At 53.1% G+C, this 19,576-nt stretch overlaps 1 protein-coding gene across 1 annotated transcript in view; it reads left to right on the top strand.

The window, feature by feature from the left end:
* Nucleotides 1–3,230: 3,230 nt before the first annotated feature.
* Nucleotides 3,231–19,576, top strand: part of COL22A1 (collagen type XXII alpha 1 chain) — a 186,233-nt gene continuing 169,887 nt past the window's right edge. The window contains exons 1-2 of the mRNA XM_039846211.1: nucleotides 3,231–3,592; nucleotides 6,997–7,563. Coding sequence (XP_039702145.1) covers nucleotides 3,475–3,592; nucleotides 6,997–7,563 — 685 coding nt within the window. The 5' untranslated portion in view covers nucleotides 3,231–3,474. The remainder of the gene's footprint in view (nucleotides 3,593–6,996; nucleotides 7,564–19,576) is intronic.

Below are 19,576 nucleotides of genomic sequence, written 5' to 3'. Positions count from 1 at the left end.
CCGTGGCCGTAATGGTCAACGTCTTACTTTATAAAAGGCTATCATGCCCACTGCCTCATGTATCTCCTCCACAGATCTATAAAATAGGGGTGCTGTTCCCATTTGATAGGTGAAGAAACAGGACTGGAAAATGACAAACATACTAAGCTTTAAGCACTCACTAGTAGGTATTGTTCTCAGCTTTTTACATGTAGTGACTCATTTAATTCTCCCAATGGCCTGTGACATAGGTGTTGTTATCCCCATGGCATAATGACAGGGCTGAGGTCCAGAGAAGTTAAGTGATTTCCCTTGTTTGCACAGCTAGTCAGAGGCAGAATTGGGATCTGGACACGGGGATTCTGGCTGCGAAGCCTCATCGTTATGCTAACTGCCCCAGAAGGAGTCAGTGCCTTAGACAGTGCCTGGCATACAGAAAGCACTCAGTATGAATTTGGTGACCGAAGAGGACTCGCTCCAGGTCACACGGAGCCGAGTTCTGAATCTAGGACTCAGGCCTCTAGCTCTTCCCAGGCAGCTGGGCTCTCCGGCAGCCCTGTAGAGACAGAAGCCACCCAGTGCCCTCTTCCACTCTCAGACCAGCAAGTGCAGTTTGCATCCCAGACGGCTCAGCAGCCACGCGCCAGAGGCTCAGAGCTGGGCCGGTGGGAGAAGGGCCCGGCTCAGGGGTCTGGACTCCGGCACTCCATGCTTTCACGTCTCGCCCAGATTCCTGCCCAGAGTGTCGCCCATCACCCCAGTAACACATCAGCGGCGCCTCATTCCACCCAGCCCCCTCCCACAATGGGCAGCGGCCAGACCCTCTGAATCAGATGGAGCTCGCACTCTGCCCAGGCTGCCCTAGCGGCGTGCCAAATCTCATTTTCTCCCTCTAAATTGCTTTCTGCTCAGTGTCTTTCTTCTCCCCACCTCTGGGTCCCTGAATAGGGAATGCTGGTTACTATGGTGATGGGCTGGCTTGTGGAAGGAACTCAGCTCAGTAAATTAATTGCCGGACTTTTGGAGACTAATGGCACAACTCTGCCTCCCAGGGACAGGGTGTGGCCTACGTCATGCCAGCTGGACAGCCATGCCCCGGAAAGAGCTCAGGGCCTGGTGAGCGAGATGAAGACGTGGTGCCCATGCTTGCAGGGGCTGCAACCTGAGATAGGCTGGAGGAGGCGGGAAAATGGGCTGCCCCAAATCTCCCATTTACTGGGTACCTAGAAAATGTGATCCTGTGCCAGGATCTGTGCTGCATGCTCTGCAGAAATTATTCTGTGCAACCCTCACCGCATGCCCTCCTCCTCCCAATGGCGTAGCGATCACCCTCATTTTATGGAGATGAAATGTTCGTTCCTACTGCTAAAGACCATAAGGCTTCCGTACCAGGCCTGCCGCACTCTGGACTTTTATTATGATCGCTCCATTTATGCCCGGGTAGAAGACCATTCTCTTTTTTACAATCTTTTCCGGAACACAGAAGTACAGGGAACATTTTCTAATTCATTCTATGAAGCCCGCATTACCTTAATCCCCAAACCAAAGACATTCTGAGAAAAAGCAAAGGACAAACCAATGTCTCTCATGACCATAAATGTAAAAATCCTCAAAGTGCTATTAGCAAATCAAATGCAATGTATGAAAAGAATCACACACCACAACCAAGAGATTGTAGAGAAGAAGTCCTGGCCAGAGCAATCAGGCAAGGAAAATAAGTCAGGGCATCCAACTTGGAAATGATAAAGTAAAATTATCTCTATTTGCAGATGACACAATCCTATATGTAGAAAACCCTGAAGGACCACGAAGAGCTCTTATAAGTAATACACAAATTCAGCGAAGTTTCAGGATACAATGTCAACATTCAAATATCTGTTGCATTTCTGCACACTCACAACAAATAATCAAAAAGGGAAATTAAGAAAATAATTCTATTTACAATAGCAACAAGAAAGTAGCATGAAATATTTAGGAAAAATTTAATCAAGGAGACACAAGACCTATACACTGAAAACTACTCGTCGTGGCTGAAAGAAATTAAAGACAACCTAAATAAATGGAAAGATATCTTCTGTTACTGCTTAATGCTTAGAGTTTCAGTCTGGATTGATGAAAAAGTTCTGGAAATAGTGATGACGGCTGCATAAAGTGTGAATATAATTAATGCCACTGAACTGCAGGCTAAAAATGTTTAAAATGGCAAAATTTATCTGATAGATTTGTCATCACACACACAAAAGATGTTCATGCTTAATCTCTGTGAATACGTTATGTTACGTGGCAAGGGGGAATTAAGGTTACAGGTGGCATTGGGGTTGCTAACCATCCAACTTTAAAATATGGAGATTTTCCCGGGCTATCTGGGTGGGCTCAAGGGTCCTTACCAGTGAGAATCAGAGAGAAGGCCACCTGGCAAAGACATGATAGGCCACTGCTGGCTTTGAAGATGGAAGGAGGAGCCAGGGACTAAGGAATGCCTTCTAAACCCGCCTGGCTGCTGCTAGCCCAGGAAGGCATCTGCGTTCATTTTAACCCACCCTGCTCTGGCCCAAGTTTTCCTTGTCTCCCAGGTGTCAGTGAGTGCCACCGAGGGTAGATTTGGTGTCATCTGTCTACCTGCCCTCAGCACCTGGCACATGAGGGCCACTGGTAAATATCTGTTAAATGAATAAATCAATGGTGAAATCTATACACTGTTTTCCCTTTCCTGGATCTTGGCATTAATAATGATAAATGCTTTTTAAAATGGACATCCACACGAAAATTAAATACACAAGCTAATAAACCTCATGGATCACAGAAACGCATAGGAAGCAAGAAACAACATCTCTCCCATGGAGGTGGCAAAGTCTGAAGGAATGAGAACACTCGATGCTGCCAGGTGTGCGGTGAGAGGGGCACCCGTACACACCCCTACACCGCTGGAGGCAGCGGAAACCAATATGACTTTTTTTAAAGCAGTTTGACAGTTTACATCAGGATGCTTTCAAAACTCATGACACCCTAAGTATTTTCCCGCAAACCTGCCCTAAGAAAATAACTAAGTATGGGTAAAGACAAGTACAAAGATGTCTTTCTATAACACAGTAAACTAATAAGACAGCCTATTAAACGTCCAAAAGTAGAAAACATGATCAAAACAGTGGCGCTGGTGCCACAATCATAGTCTCGGGCAGTCAATAACAACGGGGCTGGGCAGTCCTAAGTACACATTTGCTAATGGATGGATGGGGGATAGAAGGGGTCAGTGGAGGGGGAGGTAACACTGGGCTGTCTTCTTTTAGAGGGTCATACTGTTGGCTGTGAGACGTGTAGGGTCTGAGGGATGAAAACAAGCTGGGAGGCTGGGTCTGGGTGGACTCCTCCCACACATGGCCTAGAGGTTGCTTCTAGGGATTTCTCAGCTCAAGGGCCGTCTCTATAAAAACGTGTCTTTCTCCACACAGGAAATGCTCCACTAAAATCTATTAAGCGTCTTTTCCTGGCCAAGAGATGCCTGTCCTCAAGCACAAGAGAGCCATGGCCAACCTGCGAGGGAACCCTGCCGCCTGCCTTCTCTGGATGCTGCTGCTATGGAGTGGGAACCGGGGCTGTCGGGCCCAGAGGGCAGGTAGGGCTGCCACAGGCTGTGCCAGGCTGAAGACACAGCAGTCAGTGCACATCCATGTGTGTGCCTGTGAGTGTGCTAGTGACTGTGTGTGAGAGAGAGCGCTGGTCATCCAACACGTGTGGGTGTCAGCTGTCCTCCAACCAATGTGTGTAAAATTCAGTTATCCAGCAGGGGCATGTGTGTGTGTGAGAGCACGCGTGTGAGAAAGTATGAGTGTGTGAGGCTATGTGAGAGTGAGTACGTGTGAGTATGTAAGTGTGAGTATGTGTGTGAGTGTGCCAGTGTGTGTGAGAGAGAAAAAAGAATGAGCTGTCGGAACACCATGCTTGAGTCATCACATAGTGAGTTGCGAGCTTGTCCATACCAAGTGCCTGTCGGGTTTGGGGACGGCGCGCAGGGGTTGGGGCCCTCTCGTGTTGTCCTGTCCTATGAAGGCTCTGGGGTCATTCCGGGGGAAATGGACACTCTGGGTCTCACCAGAAGAGGTAACATAGGGCAGCTTCTGCGGTAGACGGAGAACGTGGCAAAGTTTAGGGGACAAGAGCAGGTCCGGGCAGGAGCCCGGACCCGAGAGGGAGGTTCCGCTCACCTGCCCGGGGCCTCCCGGGAGAAGGCACCATCGGCGCCGAGACGTGAGGAGGACAGAAGCCGGCGCAGGCCAGGATCGCCACTCAGTGCGGCCGGGGGAGCATCCGCCACTAGATCACTGGACGTAAAGCACCGCCCTCACGTAAAGCACCGCCCCCACGTAAAGCGTCGCCCGCACGTAAAGTGCCGCCCACACGTAAAGCGTCGCGCCCATTTTGCGGATGAGGAACCGCGGTAAAGAGAGGCCGGGAGTCCCCTGCCGGCGAGGTTGGGGGGACGCCGGGGAAGTCCTGCGGCGGAACCGGAGCCGGAGTTCCCTGACCCTCAGAAGAAAGCGAGAAACACAAACGAAAGAAATCCCGGAGGTCTGCGTTTCTCTATCGTCCCAGTTTTCTCACGTGTTTTACTTTGCCGGAGCCTCTCAAAGCCCGGCTGGCTGGGAAGACGCCGATGGCTGTGGACCTCCTGGGTTCTGTGCGAGACTTGGTGGTTCTGGTGTCCACCCAGCCGACCCCGGGTGTGTCGTTGACACACAGGATCAGCCAGTTCAGAAGCGGGAAGGCCGACGGCCGTCTCTTGCGTGCCCTCATCGCCTAGAGTACAAGACTGCTCGGAGGGAAGCGGTCACCTGCTGGGCGCCCCATGGCCCTTGCCAGGGACACGACCCCGGGGGCAGGGCCCTCAGGCATCACACTTCATTCTCACGTGCCCGCGGCCCGGTCTGCTTTCTGGCCTCCAGGAGACGATGTACCCGGAGCTCCCAGGGGCCCCTCGGTGGGCCTTTTGAACAAATGAACTCTCTGCAGACTTCAAACAAATTTGCTCAAGGCTTACAGCCTGAAAGCGGGGCCTTGCCTGGCCCGCAGCGGCAATTACCCCGAACAGACTGGGACATTATTGTCCCAAAGACAAAAGGATGATCTTTTATGTCAAAGAGAAAAACTCCCAGGCATTATCCGAGTCCGTCCATGTGGGCAAGCTCTCCAAAAGCGCTAGTCCTGTTAGGGCTCAGTCCTGGAAGGTGGGGTTTACCTGGGCTCCCCACAGCCTGGCTGTAACTTGGATTTTGAAAACGAGAGGGAAAGGTAAATAAGGAATATTCGAGAGTGGTACTGGCTCAGGGCAGGACAGGGAAGTATCTGGGAGTATGTGTGTTTGTGCATATGTGTGCGTGTAAATATATATAGCTTTATTATTTTTCTGTGTTTTTAACTTAATTCATTGCTTGTAAATATGAAATTAGAAATACAGAATAATAAAATTCACTCATAGTTCTGCTTGCCAGAGGTAAGCAGTGCTTCTGTTTGCGGGGGTCTCAGGCCCACTTACATAGTCCTGCACAGACACACAGCTTTCACACCCAATGGTGTATTGGAAAAGTGTATCCCTGTTGGTCATAAGGATTGCTTTACAGCCATCCCTGACTGTGAAGGGATGTCATGGCTGCCTGGCATGCCACTGTATGAACACAAGATGATTTTTACTAAGTAGTTTCACGTGGGTGATCAAGCAAGTCTCCAGGATTTTGCTCGGCAATGCTGCCATGAACTTGCTTATATATCTTGTTTTTGCCTTTTCATTTATCCGATTGTTTCCTTAGGGTAGATCACTAAATTTGGAATTGGTGGATCAAAGGATACTCTTCTTTATAAGGCTTTTAAGATCCTGAGAATGAGTGTGACAGATCCCACAGCCACTTGTCCAGTGGGCAGATGCAATCTCCTCCCCTTCACTCTGCCTACCGTGGTCTTTGCGACTTTTGCCAAGTTGATAGTTGAACAAAATGGGGCTTTGGGGGGTTTTGTTTTCATTTTGTTTTTACTAGGCAAAGGTCTATGCTGGGCATAGCCAGAGGTCTGGTCAGCTGCTGCTGTTGGCATGACCAAGCCCCAGATTCTGGAAAAGTCAAGACCCGGGCCTCATGATAGACCCCTTGGGTTTGTGTGGCCCTTGGAGTTTAGAAAACATATTATCTCATTGTAAAATGGGGATGAGCAAGCTCTCTGCACTGGTTTGTTCTGAGGATCAGAAATAAATTGTATAGTGCCATTTTTTATTTAATCAAAAGCATTGTATAGTTAATATAAAATTTATATTTATAAAGGTTTTATAAAGCTTTATAGAATTCTATAAATTTGTATTTAAAATATGAGTGCAAAATATTTTATATGGTTTCTAATAGTGAAATACAGAAAACTGTTTATCCAACAAGAGAGCACTGGCTAAATAAATTATGTTCATCCTTTCAGTGGACTCTCTGTAGCCATGGAAACCGGTATTATCACACTGGAAATGGGTTCCCAGCACGTTGCTGGATGTGGGGAAAACAGCTTATACATCAGTGTGTCTGGGACAGTCCCCCTTCCATCAATAACTATATGGAAATGGAAAATAATCAAATATATGCACCGTGGTTAACAGTGGTTAACTTTGTGTAGATGGGAATATCAGCATTTCAAACATTTTTTGATTGCCTTTTCTGAGCTTTCGGAAACGGGCCTGCATTTTTTGTAGCAGGTTTAAAAAATAATGAGGTCACTTAGTAACCAAGTATTTAAAGAAATTGACACAGTGGTGTTCCATGAATGTTAATCGCTTTCATGTAAGATTATATGTTGTCAGCTGAAACTCACAGCACCTTGGGGACACTCATCATGTGACAGGAAACAGTTTTGAGCTTTCAGGCAGCTGGACAAGGCCTCCAGCCAGCGGAAGGCAGACTGGGTGGGTGTTTGAGGCAGGCCTCCAGGTCTCCCAAGGCTAGCAGGCTTTCCACTACCATCCACCTTACCTGACTCTTCCTCTTGCCCCTCTAGGTTGCAAAAGTGTCCACTACGATCTGGTCTTCCTGCTGGACACCTCCTCCAGCGTGGGCAAGGAGGACTTTGAGAAGGTCCAGCAGTGGGTGGCCAACCTGGTGGACACCTTCGAAGTGGGCCCCGAGCACACCCGAGTGGGGGTCGTGCGTTACAGCGACCACCCCACCACGGCCTTCGAGCTGGGCCACTTTGACTCAAGGGAGGCGGTCAAGGCGGCCGCAGGGACCCTGGCCTACCACGGCGGCCACACCAACACAGGCGATGCGCTGCGCTACATCACCCGCCACAGCTTCTCCCGACAGGCTGGCGGCCGCCCCGGGGACCGCGCCTTCAAGCAGGTAGCCATCCTCCTGACGGATGGCCGCAGCCAGGACCTGGTGCTGGAGGCCGCGGCGGCAGCGCGCCGGGCGGGCATCCGCATTTTCGCGGTGGGCGTGGGGGAGGCGCTGAAGGAGGAACTGGAGGAGATCGCCTCGGAGCCCACGTCCGCGCACGTCTTCCACGTGTCCGACTTCGACGCCATCGACAAGATCCGGGGCAAGCTGAGGCGCCGCCTGTGTGAAAGTGAGTCTGGGCCGCTGTCCTGGGGTGGGGGCGGGGCCAGCCTTCCAGAAAAGGGGCTCTTTGAGAAGTGGGGGACTGTGTGGCCAGGTCAGGGGAGGCCCCAGCTGCGTGATTGGGGGTGGCAGTAATGGCTTGAGTTCCCCATTCGTGGGTTCAGTAACATAAACCCGGTTGCACCTACACCAGCATGTGCTTGTCACCAGAGTTGTGTCCCGTCTGGTGTCGGAGGCCACAGGCAGAGAGGAAATTAGAGGGCTGGGTTCCGACTCTACCCACCCTGCCCTGAGAGTCGTGGAGATTGGTTAAGTGTGAGTCGCGTCTTCATTTCTGTAACTGGGAAACATCCGCTCACCCCAGGGCTGTCGAAGTGAGAGCCGGTGCCTGCAGAGGGCTCGCTAAAGCATCTGCTCACAGCAGGCGAAAGAGGGGTCCTTGTCCTGGTGAGAGAGCAGGGACACAGACAGCTCAGGGGCTGCGCCTGGAGATCCCGAGTCAGCCATTTCCAGGTGGTCAGGTGCTGCTATCCCACAGGCCCCGGCTGTTCAGCCGGAGCCCTCGGAGATGGCCCCCGGTCTCTGAGCTGTTTGGAGGGTGATGTGGCTGGCACGGGGGAGGGGAAGAGGGGCTGGGCTGGTGTGGGGGAGGTTACTGAGATTCTCAGGTGGGGAAGGCCTCAGCGGGGGGCAGGGAGGCCTGGTGCTGAGGCTTGGAGGAGGCTGGTGGAGGGAGCAGCTGGGCGTGACTCCTGGTCCCAGGGGTGGGCCTGGCTTGCAGCCTGGTGAGACACAGCTGAGCCGCGTCTGAGACCGGAGGCCCGGTTTCTCTGCCACTCTGTGACCCTCTTGCCTGTGCTGGCTCGCTCAGTCTCCACGTAGTCACAGTCACTTTCTGGGGATCCGCTGTTTGGCCTTGTGCTGATTTCTGGACCTATAGGAAAAGATAAGACGCAGCCCCTGCCCTTAGAGCGCTCATGGTCTAGTTGGCAAAAACCAAAACCAAAACAAAAAAGACACCGTGGAAAGGAATCTGATACCGCAGGGTGGCTTTAATTCAGGTGTCACAGTCGCATGGCAGGGTCCTGCTGTGGTTTTGATGGAAAGTGACCCTGAGAATGAGGGAGGGCTTCTTGGAGGAGATGGCACTTAAATGGCGGCCCCCAACCTTTCTGGCACCAGGGACCGGTGCTCCTATGAATCTCACGCCTGAGGATCTGAGGTGGCGGGGCCAGGGCTGAGGGAGGAGACAGCGCAGGCAGGGCCGGGCTAACAATTGACCTTGGTGCATTCTGACCAGAAACCTGGGCCGACCAGAGCCAAACACAGGGTCACAGGCCCAGCCAAGAAGCAGAAATCCAACGTGGTGGCTCAGGGTTGATGAGCTCCCAGCTGCCGTCCCAGCACCCTTGATGCCAGGCCCTGGGAAGCAAGAGCACTTCTAGGCCCCACCTGCTGGCACGTCCCCTCCTGCCAGCCTCGGCATAGACTGGTTCTGGACCTTGGCAGAGCTGACTCTAGATTTTGAAGAACTTCGTGCCAGAGGATGTTCTGGGAATGGCAGGGACAACTCGAGAGGTGAAGTCACTCGAGCATGGTGCTCAGTTAATACAAGGGCGGGGCTGAGGACAGTCTCCAGGCGCTCAGCCTCTACCAGCTGGCTTCAGCCCACTGTGCCCCGGACTGGCCTTGCTTCCAAGTGAGGCTGATGCTTTCTGTCCCCAGCAATAGAAAACGCCCCTCTAACTGACTTAAAGAGTAGAGCAGAGCGACACGATGAAAAGGCCAGAGGTCAGGCAGCCTCAAGCTGGCTCATTCCACTCTCTCCATTTGTAGATGGTTCTTTCTTAGTGTTAACCCTGTTCTTGGCAGACTTGTGTGTCCCGGTCGCGGCCGGAAGCAGGTTTCACGGAAGAGATGTTGGCGAAGGTTCTGTTTAGAGAAGAGTGAGGTCGAGGAGGGGTACAAGGCACCAGGACCCGGCAGGCAGGGATGCCAGCTGCTCCAAGGTTGGAGGGTTGCGGAGCCCCGTGAGGGTGGGGTGGGCAGGGGCCTCCCTCCTCATGGAGGCATGTAGCCGCTGCCCCAGCTGTGGCCTGGAGGGAGCAGGGAAGCCACGCTGCTTTCTCTCCCTTCTTCTCCTCTTGCCAGTGCCTCCCACTGGCCAGACGCCAGCCAGCAGAGGGGCCCACCGGCAGCCAACCTCCGTGGGCTCAGAGCAGGGCAGGGAGGGAGAGAAGGGATGTGGGAGGGCAAACTGGGGCTGCCAACAGAAGGCTGCTCTCAGCGAGTCTCAGCTCCGTGAGCCTTCAGACCCAGGGAAGGAGACTGGGGCCCAGTCTGAGGGACAGGCGTGGGCCTGGTGACTTCCCAGACTTATCAGTAGCCTAGGAGTGGAGACAGGCTATTTGGGGCCTAAACCACAGGACCCTGACCAACATTTGGAGGGAAGTTCGTTACCTCCCACCCCCTCAAAGAAAGGGGTTTGATCCGTACAGGAAAACTGGGGGGCTATAATCAACAGAAGGAGAAACAGATGCAGGCCAGCCCCACCCAGAGCCTGTCCTCCAGAATATCACTAGAAAAACTTAGGATTTGCGCTAGCCAGGCTTCTCTAGCCGCCTCAGTAGATGTAAAATTTAAGTTATGCTCGTCCTCTCAAGGGAATCCGTCTTGGTAAATACAGCTGTAAGCTGACAAGGGCCTGCTCTATTCTGGTGACAGATGATACAAAATCCCCTCACAATCACTTCAATTAGAAACAAAGCAAAACAAAATAAAATAGCTAACAGTAACATTTTGAAACGAGTCTGGTAAGATTAAATCAAGGGGTGTCACAATAATCTAAATAACCAGAAATCGCATGGCACATAGGAGACACCTGTGGGTAACTCCACAGCCTGAATAGGAGCTGTTCTGATAGGGCCGTCATATGGACCACCTGGAAAAGCACCGTGACCAGCAATATGGGTTTTTTGGTGTTGAAATCATTCAGTTTGCTTCATCCTTTTCATTCATTCGATAGGCATGCATTGTAGCAGTCGTTGGATTCAGTCTGATCCAGTCAGTCTTCAACAACCCAACCATGCATGCATTCATTCATTCATTTATTCATTTGTGTTTTCATTCATTCAGCAGCTACACATTTAATGATTCCTCTGCCCAGAATGCAGTGACGGGTCTGACATCCCTTTTGTCCTTGAGAAGCTTCTGTCTAGTTGGTGCGGCAGGAGAGTGGCAGACCCTCACACTGTGGAGTGTGTACACTGGGGTTTATCTGCCTGGGGTCTGTCATCCACTCAGGAACACAAGCGTCATGAGGGCAGAGTGTGTGCCTTGCGATGTGCCAGGGCCTGGAAGGGAGCTCAGTATGTTGGAGGTGCTGCCTAAGTAGTGTTTAAGGGGCGTCGAGGGCAGCGACCTGGCGATTGGTTCTGTGCTTGCTGTCGTCCTGTGCTCATAGAAGTACCCGTGCAATGATCTGCCTCCTCCCAAATGCAAAGGTTGAGACTATTGAGCAGATCTGAAATTACAGCCAACAATAACCGAAATATTTAACTCATGCGTATTTTGGTGAGCAGGGACAAATGGTTAGACTTTTAAAGCTGGCACAGGTCTGGAAAAGGCAGGCTGTATGGGATAGGCTGACACGTGCCGAAGACATCGCCCCGCTCCCATTTCCCCACCACGCTGGAGGCTAATGGAACGGAGTCAGCCATGTGCTGAGCACCACACTCACCCAGCCCTGCGAGCTGCGTGTCGACCTGGACGTTCTCATGTGGGGAGACCGATGCTCTGGACCTGAGCTGGCTCACATGTGTGGCCACTGACCACTCGCGGCCTGGTCCAGACCGAGAGGGGCCACAAGTCATATATACATACACCAAACTATAGATTTAGTAGGAAAAAGTAAAGCTTCTCATGAATATTTTTTATATTGGTTACATATCTACGTGATAATATTTTGGAAATTTAGGGTTAAATACAGTGTATTCGTAAAATTATCTCACCTGGTTCTTTTTACTTTTTTATGTGACAACTAGAAAGTGTAACTTTGTAAGTCCCACATGTGATGGTCTCCTTCTCTTCCTCTCTCCTGTGATGTTGATGCTGGCGATGATGGACTGGGGTCCTGTAGCTTCCAGAGCCCCTGCCTCCCGTCCAGCTTAGCTATGGAAGGGAGGAAGGGCGGTTCTGAGGGACACCAGGCGCCCCACTGAAGGGGCTGCCCTTCAGTGGGGCGCCGAGCCCTAAATCAGGGTGCAGGAGGGGAGGGGCCTGTGTCTGGGGTGGGTGCAGCAGCGCTGGTCCTGTGGCAGCAGGGGCTAGGGTCTGTGGGAAGTGGCTGCCCTGGCCTGGCAGCTCCACTGAGAGTGAGCCTATGAGCCGAGGACAGGGGACAGGAACAGGCCTGGGATCGGGCAGAGCTCCTTTGGGGCGGCTGCTGCGGAAGCCTCTCTGTCCAAATGCTCCTGGGCCACCTGTGGAGCTGGCCTGTCTGTCTGCTTCTCAGGACCTCAAGGTGCTTTCGTTCAACCCTCTGCTGAGAGCTTCGTTATAATTCCCGCCGTGTAGGCTGCTGCTGAAGTCTTGGTTGTAAATAGGATAACTTAGTTCTGCTAATTTACTTTTCTGATGACCCCGTGCTTACAGCCATTGTCAGTTAATATGTGCAACACCCTGTATTGGAGTTTGCACTGTGATTACTAGTGATTAGCATTACTCCCCCAAGTGGCCCCGCTGGCAGGGAGCAGAACTGGGCATCCCCTGTTCTGTTTGACCCGGTCCCCAGTTCTTGTCAGAAAGTTGTGACATTGAGGAGGCATCTTTAGTTTCACCTTGTCATTGAAGTCTCACCGCAATCCCCTAATCGAGGTCCCAGTTCTTCCTGTCCTGTCTTTGATGGTGGGCAGGCACAGAGAGGCTGTCTGGGTCATCCAGGGTCCCAGGGTGCTGGGCGTTAGTCTCATCCAGTTCAGAATCCACTGTCTGAGAATACGAGTCCTTTCCAGCTCCCCTTCCGTAATCTTACTGGACATCTCGTCATTGACCCCCTACCGGTGCCTAGCACAGGCCTGGCTCGTCCTCATTGACCAGTGACCGTTTATTGAATGAATGAAGCTGGCAGTACTTGAAGAAATCATCATCCCCATGTTATACGTGAGAACATACCTGCAGACTTATGAGTAGAATACCATCAGCCCCAACAGGAACAGCGGCCAGTGTCATTAGGTGGACTTCTGGCGTTACACCCTCCAGGGCCTCTCCCAGTGGCCACCCCTACGGTCTGCTCTGGTGCGGGGCTCCCTCCTCCCCTGGCCTTGGGTTCATCCAGGGAAGCATAGCATCAACCGTGTCATAGCATCAACTCCTGCCTCTCTGGACCCAACAAGATTCCCAGGGGACTCGGTCTCAGCCTGGCTTCCTGCAGTGTGTGGGGCGGAGGCCGCGGACGGGCCAACCCCAGAGCATCGGCTGTAATTAAGAGAGCTTTCTCCACCCCGGGCTCTGTCGCGGCCACAAAATAACCTTTATATAGCTTACTGGGTCGCCGTAAGTGAGCCCGTGGAATGCCAGCCACCGCGCTGAGAGAGCCTCCACCTACTTCTATTTTGGGGACACTGTGGGGGTCCTCTCTCCTGAGGGCAGGGAACACGTTCCTGGACCCTGTCTTTTAGCTCTTGGACAGTTGGGCTGAGATGTTAGTGTGGATTACAGCCAGGAAGGGGAATTTCTCTCGCTTCCGTGGTGCCTTGTCACATGGTCACCCTCATGTCTCCTTTTCTTATTGATGTGGCCATGACTGGCCACACTACTGTTCCAATGAGTTCCGACTCCTGAATCTCGTGCTTACCCCTGCGATGGGGTCGGGAGAGATTAATTTATTGCTCTCCCGCAGCTCTCACTGGCAGCGTGTCAGCATCTGCACCCAGCTCTGCGTTTGGAGTAGTCGTGACTGCATATGCTCAGCCCCGAGGAATCTCAGCCCCCTGCAGGAGGGTTAGGTCAAGGGTGGGGCCCCGGCCGGAATTGCTCCCAGACCCAGCTGTAGGGACCGAGTGAGGTTAGCCTGGCGGGTGGCACTGGTGTTCCTGAGTCTCTCCCTGGCTGTTTACTGGCCATAGAGACAGGCCGCTTCACCTTCCAAATGAGAGAGTGACGAGGTTCACCTGAAAGTTTGTTCTATACTTTTTTTTCTTTTCGTAGTGCAGAACATTTTCAGTAAATGACAGGACGTGTCACGTCGTTGGGACTGGGCCGGAGAGGCCTTGTGGATGCCCGCACAGCAGCGGACAGTTTCAGGACGCTTCACGCGCACTCCTGGGGTTTTTCTTTTCAACCTGCATTGGTTGATCCTTGTTATGTCCTGGACGTTGTGCTGAGGCACGTGGATCACACTGGCGAATGCGACAGCGGTGATCCTACTTGTAGTGTGATAGTTCTCAGAAAGGAAGGAAGATAGAGAGTAAAAAAAATCAGTGGGCAAGGTAATTGCAAATAGTGATAAGTGCTTTGAGGAAAATAAAGCAGGGTCATGTGACAAAGCGTTCCAGGTGGGGATATTTCAGAAAGGCCTCTTTGAAAAGAGAATGACGTGACACAGCCATCCGTGCCAAGAAGTATGGGCCCAGAATTCCAGGCCGAGGCAGTAGCGAAAGCCAAGGGCCCGGGGCAGGTGTAGACTGCCTGCTGGAGGGGCACAGGGGCCACTGTGCTGGGGGGCAGTGCTCAGGGTGAGGGGCAGCAGCTAATAGTCCTTAGGAGAAAGTGTGATTATCCCCATTTTATGAAGCACAAATCAAGGCTTAGCTCTGTGGCTTAACTTTGCCAAGTTCACACAGCTACGAGGCCGGTCCCAAGTTCAGCCACGCGTCTTCCTCAGCCAGAAGCAGCGTCCACCTCAAACCTCCTGTAATAATCTGCCCCCTTGAAGACCCAGCGATTACACCCAAGGGGAGGGTTTTGGGGCTGGCTGTTGGCGGGTCTGGGTGGCATGACCAGCCTGGGAATTTCTTTGGGCCCAGAGTCTCTCTCAGGCTGACTCTTATAGTCATCAGAGAGGGCACAGCCTTGCTGGTGGCATTGTCCCCAGTGACCACACTGTCGTCTTCCCGACCACATTCTTGCCTCTATCCCCATGTCCCTTTGCCTGGCCCAGAGACTCAGTGGAAAACTCAGGACAGACAGACAGGCACACACACACCCACATACACATACACAGCAGAAACGCCACCTACACACACATCATACCCATATATATGTATGTACACACCACACATACCACACACACACACACACACACACACACACACACACACACACACACCCACCCTATAACACACATACATATGTCCCCCCAAACAGACACCACACACACACACACACATCTGGGAATACATATGTGGCCACAAGGCGTCCCACCCCCCAGTCCTCTGGGTGGATCCAGAACCTCTGGAGGAATCGGCAGCAGCATCAGCTGTGGGTTTGGAGCTGCCACGTGGATGTCTGTGGCTTGGCCCTGGAGACTGAGTCAGCCTCAATAAGCAATTCCGGCCGGGGCCCCACCCTTGACCTAAAGGTCACCGGGAGTTCCTCCTGGATAAACTTGTTATGATGGAGGTCACCCCCTAGAGAGAGTGATTGGATTACTTAAACCCCATTATGTGGTGAGAAATTTTATTAGAAAATGACTGAAACTGACGAGAAACCAAAAGCACTCATCATTTTCAATTTGTGTACATCATGGAAGGCTTTGGTCAGCCAGGCCGAGCCTGGAGATGCCCTTGGGAGCCCTTCGGTGCCTGACCCTGCCTGACTTCTGTCTCCGCCTAAGACTATATAACCGTATATCAGAGCCGGATGGCGTGTGCCTTTAGCCTCTGCTGGACCAGGGAACGTGGCACCATCTCACTCTGGACAGCAAAGGTGTCCCGCTCGACTGTCGGGAGGCGTGTACCGTAACCTCTTTGGTTCTCCCAAATTGGGCATCATTCACTCTGCCGCTGGGAACACATCCTGCCGAGCCTTCCAGGGAGGTTCACGCGTTTCACACGGTGGCTTTCACACGGAGGCGATAAAATACAGTGGCCACAGCTAAATTGGTACTTGCAAAAAGTATGTCTACACATATACAGACAATCTATATATAAACAGATGTCTGTATTTAAAAATGCATCCGTGTAATTAAACCCATGGAGAAATTCTGCATTTCTGAGTGTCTCTCACACCCTGCGACTCTGCTGGTCCTGGCTGAACTTGTGTCTTGCTTGTCAGAGGACCAGTGGGACGAGGGGGCCATACAGTGTTTAGGGGCTTCCCAAGAGGCATACCTGATAAATCACAGTGCTTCTGAGACAGCCTCACACTTACGGGAAAGCTGAGGGAAGACAGTTGTCAAAGCAGTGTGTTTTGGGTGACTTATTTTACTGTAAAACGTGTCTTTGTTCTTTCAATGACACAGACTCTGGTTTCTTGGAGTTTACCCTATGTCTTTGCCCACGGGAGCTCAGGGTAAGATGGACTGCAGAGACCTTGACCCACTTACAACAGGCCTCAGACACCGGCGCCAGAAAGAGGAGCTGGGGTCGGGGGGAGAGGCGCCAAGGCTGGCTGGGGTCTTCATCGAAGCCCCATCGGCTTCTCACCCTCCTCGCTGCTTCGTGTGGGTGACACCAGAGTCCACATCCTGGGAGGGATGACCAGAAACGCCTGGCTGGGAACTGGCAGGTGATTTCCTGTCAGGCAGACAGTCAGCCTGTGCAGCACAGGCCGTTTCACTGGTGGGCGGTGGGCCTGGCCTGGGGGTGTCTGAGGCACGATCCTCTACAAGGTGTTCGTTGGTTAGAGGTCACAAAGTGCCTGAAGCACCTAAAAAGAAAATAAAGTAAAAAAAGGGGGGAGCCAGTAAACCTGTTAAAATTCTAGACTTTTCTTTCCTCTTTTCCCCTCCCTCTTCCCTCTCTCTCCCTCTCTTCCTCTCCCTCCCTTCCTCTCTTCCCTCCTTCCGAGGCCCAGCAGCTTATATCATAGTTCAGTGCTTGGCTGTTTAGGTTGACAGACCTGGATTTGAAGTCCCATGTTTGCCATTTGTCATCTCTTATTACGTAATCTCTGACTTTGGTTTTCTCATCTGTACAATGGCTACACCAACCTCACCTGCTCAGGGGAAGATTAAATGTGTTAAGGTATGAACAGTGAGTCTGGCAGGGCCCAGGGCGAGGCGTGGGGATGAGGCAAGCTCCCGGAGGGGTTATATTTGGAGAGAGACATGGGAGTATAGGTCAGAGGACAGAGAGGCAAAGCTAATTCCTGGGCGCGTTTGAGAGTGAGGGACACTCTCTGCAGTCCATCTTACCCTGAGCTCCCGTGGACACTTGAGACTGAGGGAACAGTGGCGGCAGGAGAAAGTGTTTTGAACCTCATGGAGGTGGCTTCAAGGTCATGTATGAAGAACATTCAAAGAGCTGGAGACCCAGAGAAGCAGGGTGGGGCGAGGGTGGGGCCAGGGGGCACCCGACTTTACGAGGTGCTCGCCCTCGGGTCTTGTAGCATCAGGGTGGGCAGCTGGGTGAGGACTCTGCAGACCGTGGGCCCTGGGCCCTCGCTGGCCTCGCCTGTGGCCTGGCCCTGCCGAGGAGGGGCCATGCGTGTGGTGCCTTACACCCCAGAACCCGAAGGCGCCCGCCCGGATCCTGGTGGAGAGCGGAGTGAGTGGGAGTGCAGTGTGGGGGTGGGGGGGGCGGGTTGGCTGAGGTCGGGAAATACGGGTCCAGAGTTGAGCGGAGAACCCCGCATGGTAATGACCTCATGAGGGAGCCGAGGCCAGGAAGACTGGGGAGCTGACTCCTGGTCACCCCGAGAGGAGGACTGGGGGCTGCTGCAGCTGCGGAGGAAGCTCAGAGCCCGCAGCTTCACTCTCCGGATGCGGGGAGCCTGGCTGCAGGCAGGGGAAGCCCCAGCTGTGGGCGGGGCACAGCAGCAGGTGACCCTCGGTCCTGCACCCACCCCAGGCTGCCCCTCTGGCTGCAGAGCCTCAGATGGTGGCAGTCTGCACGGGGCGGCGCCAGCCCAGGCGACTGCACTGGATAGAAGGGGAGCTCATGGCGGTGGCCCCACCTCCCCAGTGCGTGTACCCTCACCCCTGCCCCAGGCCTCGGCCCCTTCAGTTACAGCTGTGCCTTCAGCAGCTGCATTTGTCTGAGAGGAGCAAGGCCGCCCCAGCTGTTCCTCATTGACATCTGGCTGTGAGTCCACCAGCCCCACCAAAGTCCCTGCAGGAATGCAGCCAGTGGCCGGGCCAGGAGCCCACCTCCACCAGCCCTCCGGGGGAGGGGCAGGGCTGGCTCAGTCCACCCCTCCCCAGTGACCTGGGACCCGGTGAAGGGTCCTGGCCTTGCCATCTGCTCTCACAAGACATGAGGGACCTGACGAGGGAGAGGGCTGAGCCTGGCCCCTGCCTTCTCCTGGGGGCTCTGGCCCTTCATCCCTACGGCCTGCCCTTGTCACTGGTGTTCTGATTCTGGGGACATGACCCTGAGTCTGAATACAGATCTCTCTGATCCCAGGCCACACGCTAATGGAGAGAATGTGGTCACGACTAGAAAAAACCAAATAGCACCTTATCTTGTTTGCCCATCTCCCCTGAGAACCACAGACCACTGGAGGAGGCAGCAGTGTCCCTAGGGAGGCATTCTGAGCTCATTCAGCCCATCCTATGTTTTTCTGAGACTGAGGGGAGAGATGGTTTGTCCCGGTCACAGAGTGACTTAGGGCTGCGCTGGTCCGTCGTCACCAGACCCGCAGGCCTTCTTCACACCCTGTCTCACCTTCTCTCTTCCACTGTGCCATGGAAAGTCTCATCTCCTCTCCGTGGGCCAGAGTAAAGTGCCCGCCCTCCTCTGGGTCCCCGTGATGATCCTGCATTTGGCCACTCCTTAGTTTTTGTATTTCTTCACATCTGAGAATCCACACAGGAAGAAGGGCGGTGTATTTCTGCTCAGCAGCCCTCTCACCTAGGCCCCTCGCCATACGATGAAGTCCTTGGGGATGTCCCCTGCTCTCCGGTCCTGCAGAAGCGCCGGGCGTGTGGGTAATCGGGGTTCAGGTGATGATTTGCTCAGCGCCCAGGTCCCGTGGTGAGGGCAGGTGGGAGAAGAGGAGGCCCGCTGTGAGCGTGGTGGCCTTCGGGCTGAATCTTTGAGGCATGTTCAATGCTGTCACTGTCAATTCCTTGGAATAATGAGCTTGTTGGTTTCCAGGTGAACCAAGTGACAGTCGACAAACCCACTTGCAAAACTCCAACTTTGAAGCAGAGTAATTAGCATCTCTAATTTTCTTGGTGAAAATTTTAAAAAATCATTTTACAGGGAAACTCTTGTAAAGACAAGAGACATATTTCAGAAGCATTTGGGAGCAGGTGTGTTTTCCGGGGGTGTCCCCAAAGAGCTTCCCCTTTGGCCATTACTAGAGATAACGTGGATAGGTATTTGGAGCACCCCTAAAACCGGAGGTCAGAGAAAGAAGAGTCTGGTCCTGGCATACCTACTGGCCCTGCCGTCCCCATTTGCTTCCCTGCCCCTCAGGCTGTCGCCCCGACCCCCACTCAGGCTAGTGATGACCTGGGCACCGATGTCTAATCCCGTGGCATATGCTGCCCTCTCCTTATGTGACACATGTACAGGAGTTGACTTGTGAACAGCTCCCCGCGGCCTGAACCGCTCCCTCCGCATAACCTCCAGACCTCTCTCCCCAGTTCTCCTCCCTCTCCAGCCTCCCCTCCCGCGCCATTTCTTCTTCCGCATTTCAGTGTCCGGGGCCTGGGACCTAGCTTCCAGACTTCTTTTCTCCCTCCCTCCCTCCCTCTCTCCTCAGCAGTCTCACTTTAGATACCTCCGTGCCCTAGCAACTTTCAAATCCAAAGCCAGGAGCCCCTCTTAGAGGAGGTCCTGGCAGTCTCTGGTGACACCTACTGGTGCTGGGCCCACTGGACATTCCCCGAAGGAAAAGGAGGTCCGTGGAAC

The sequence above is a fragment of the Pteropus medius genome, unplaced genomic scaffold, assembly GCF_902729225.1.
Source record: "Pteropus medius unplaced genomic scaffold, Ma_sr-lr_union100, whole genome shotgun sequence".
Lineage (NCBI taxonomy): Eukaryota > Metazoa > Chordata > Mammalia > Chiroptera > Pteropodidae > Pteropus > Pteropus medius.
The sequence above is the reverse complement of the archived record's forward strand: the minus strand, read 5'-3'. Positions and strand labels throughout refer to the sequence as shown.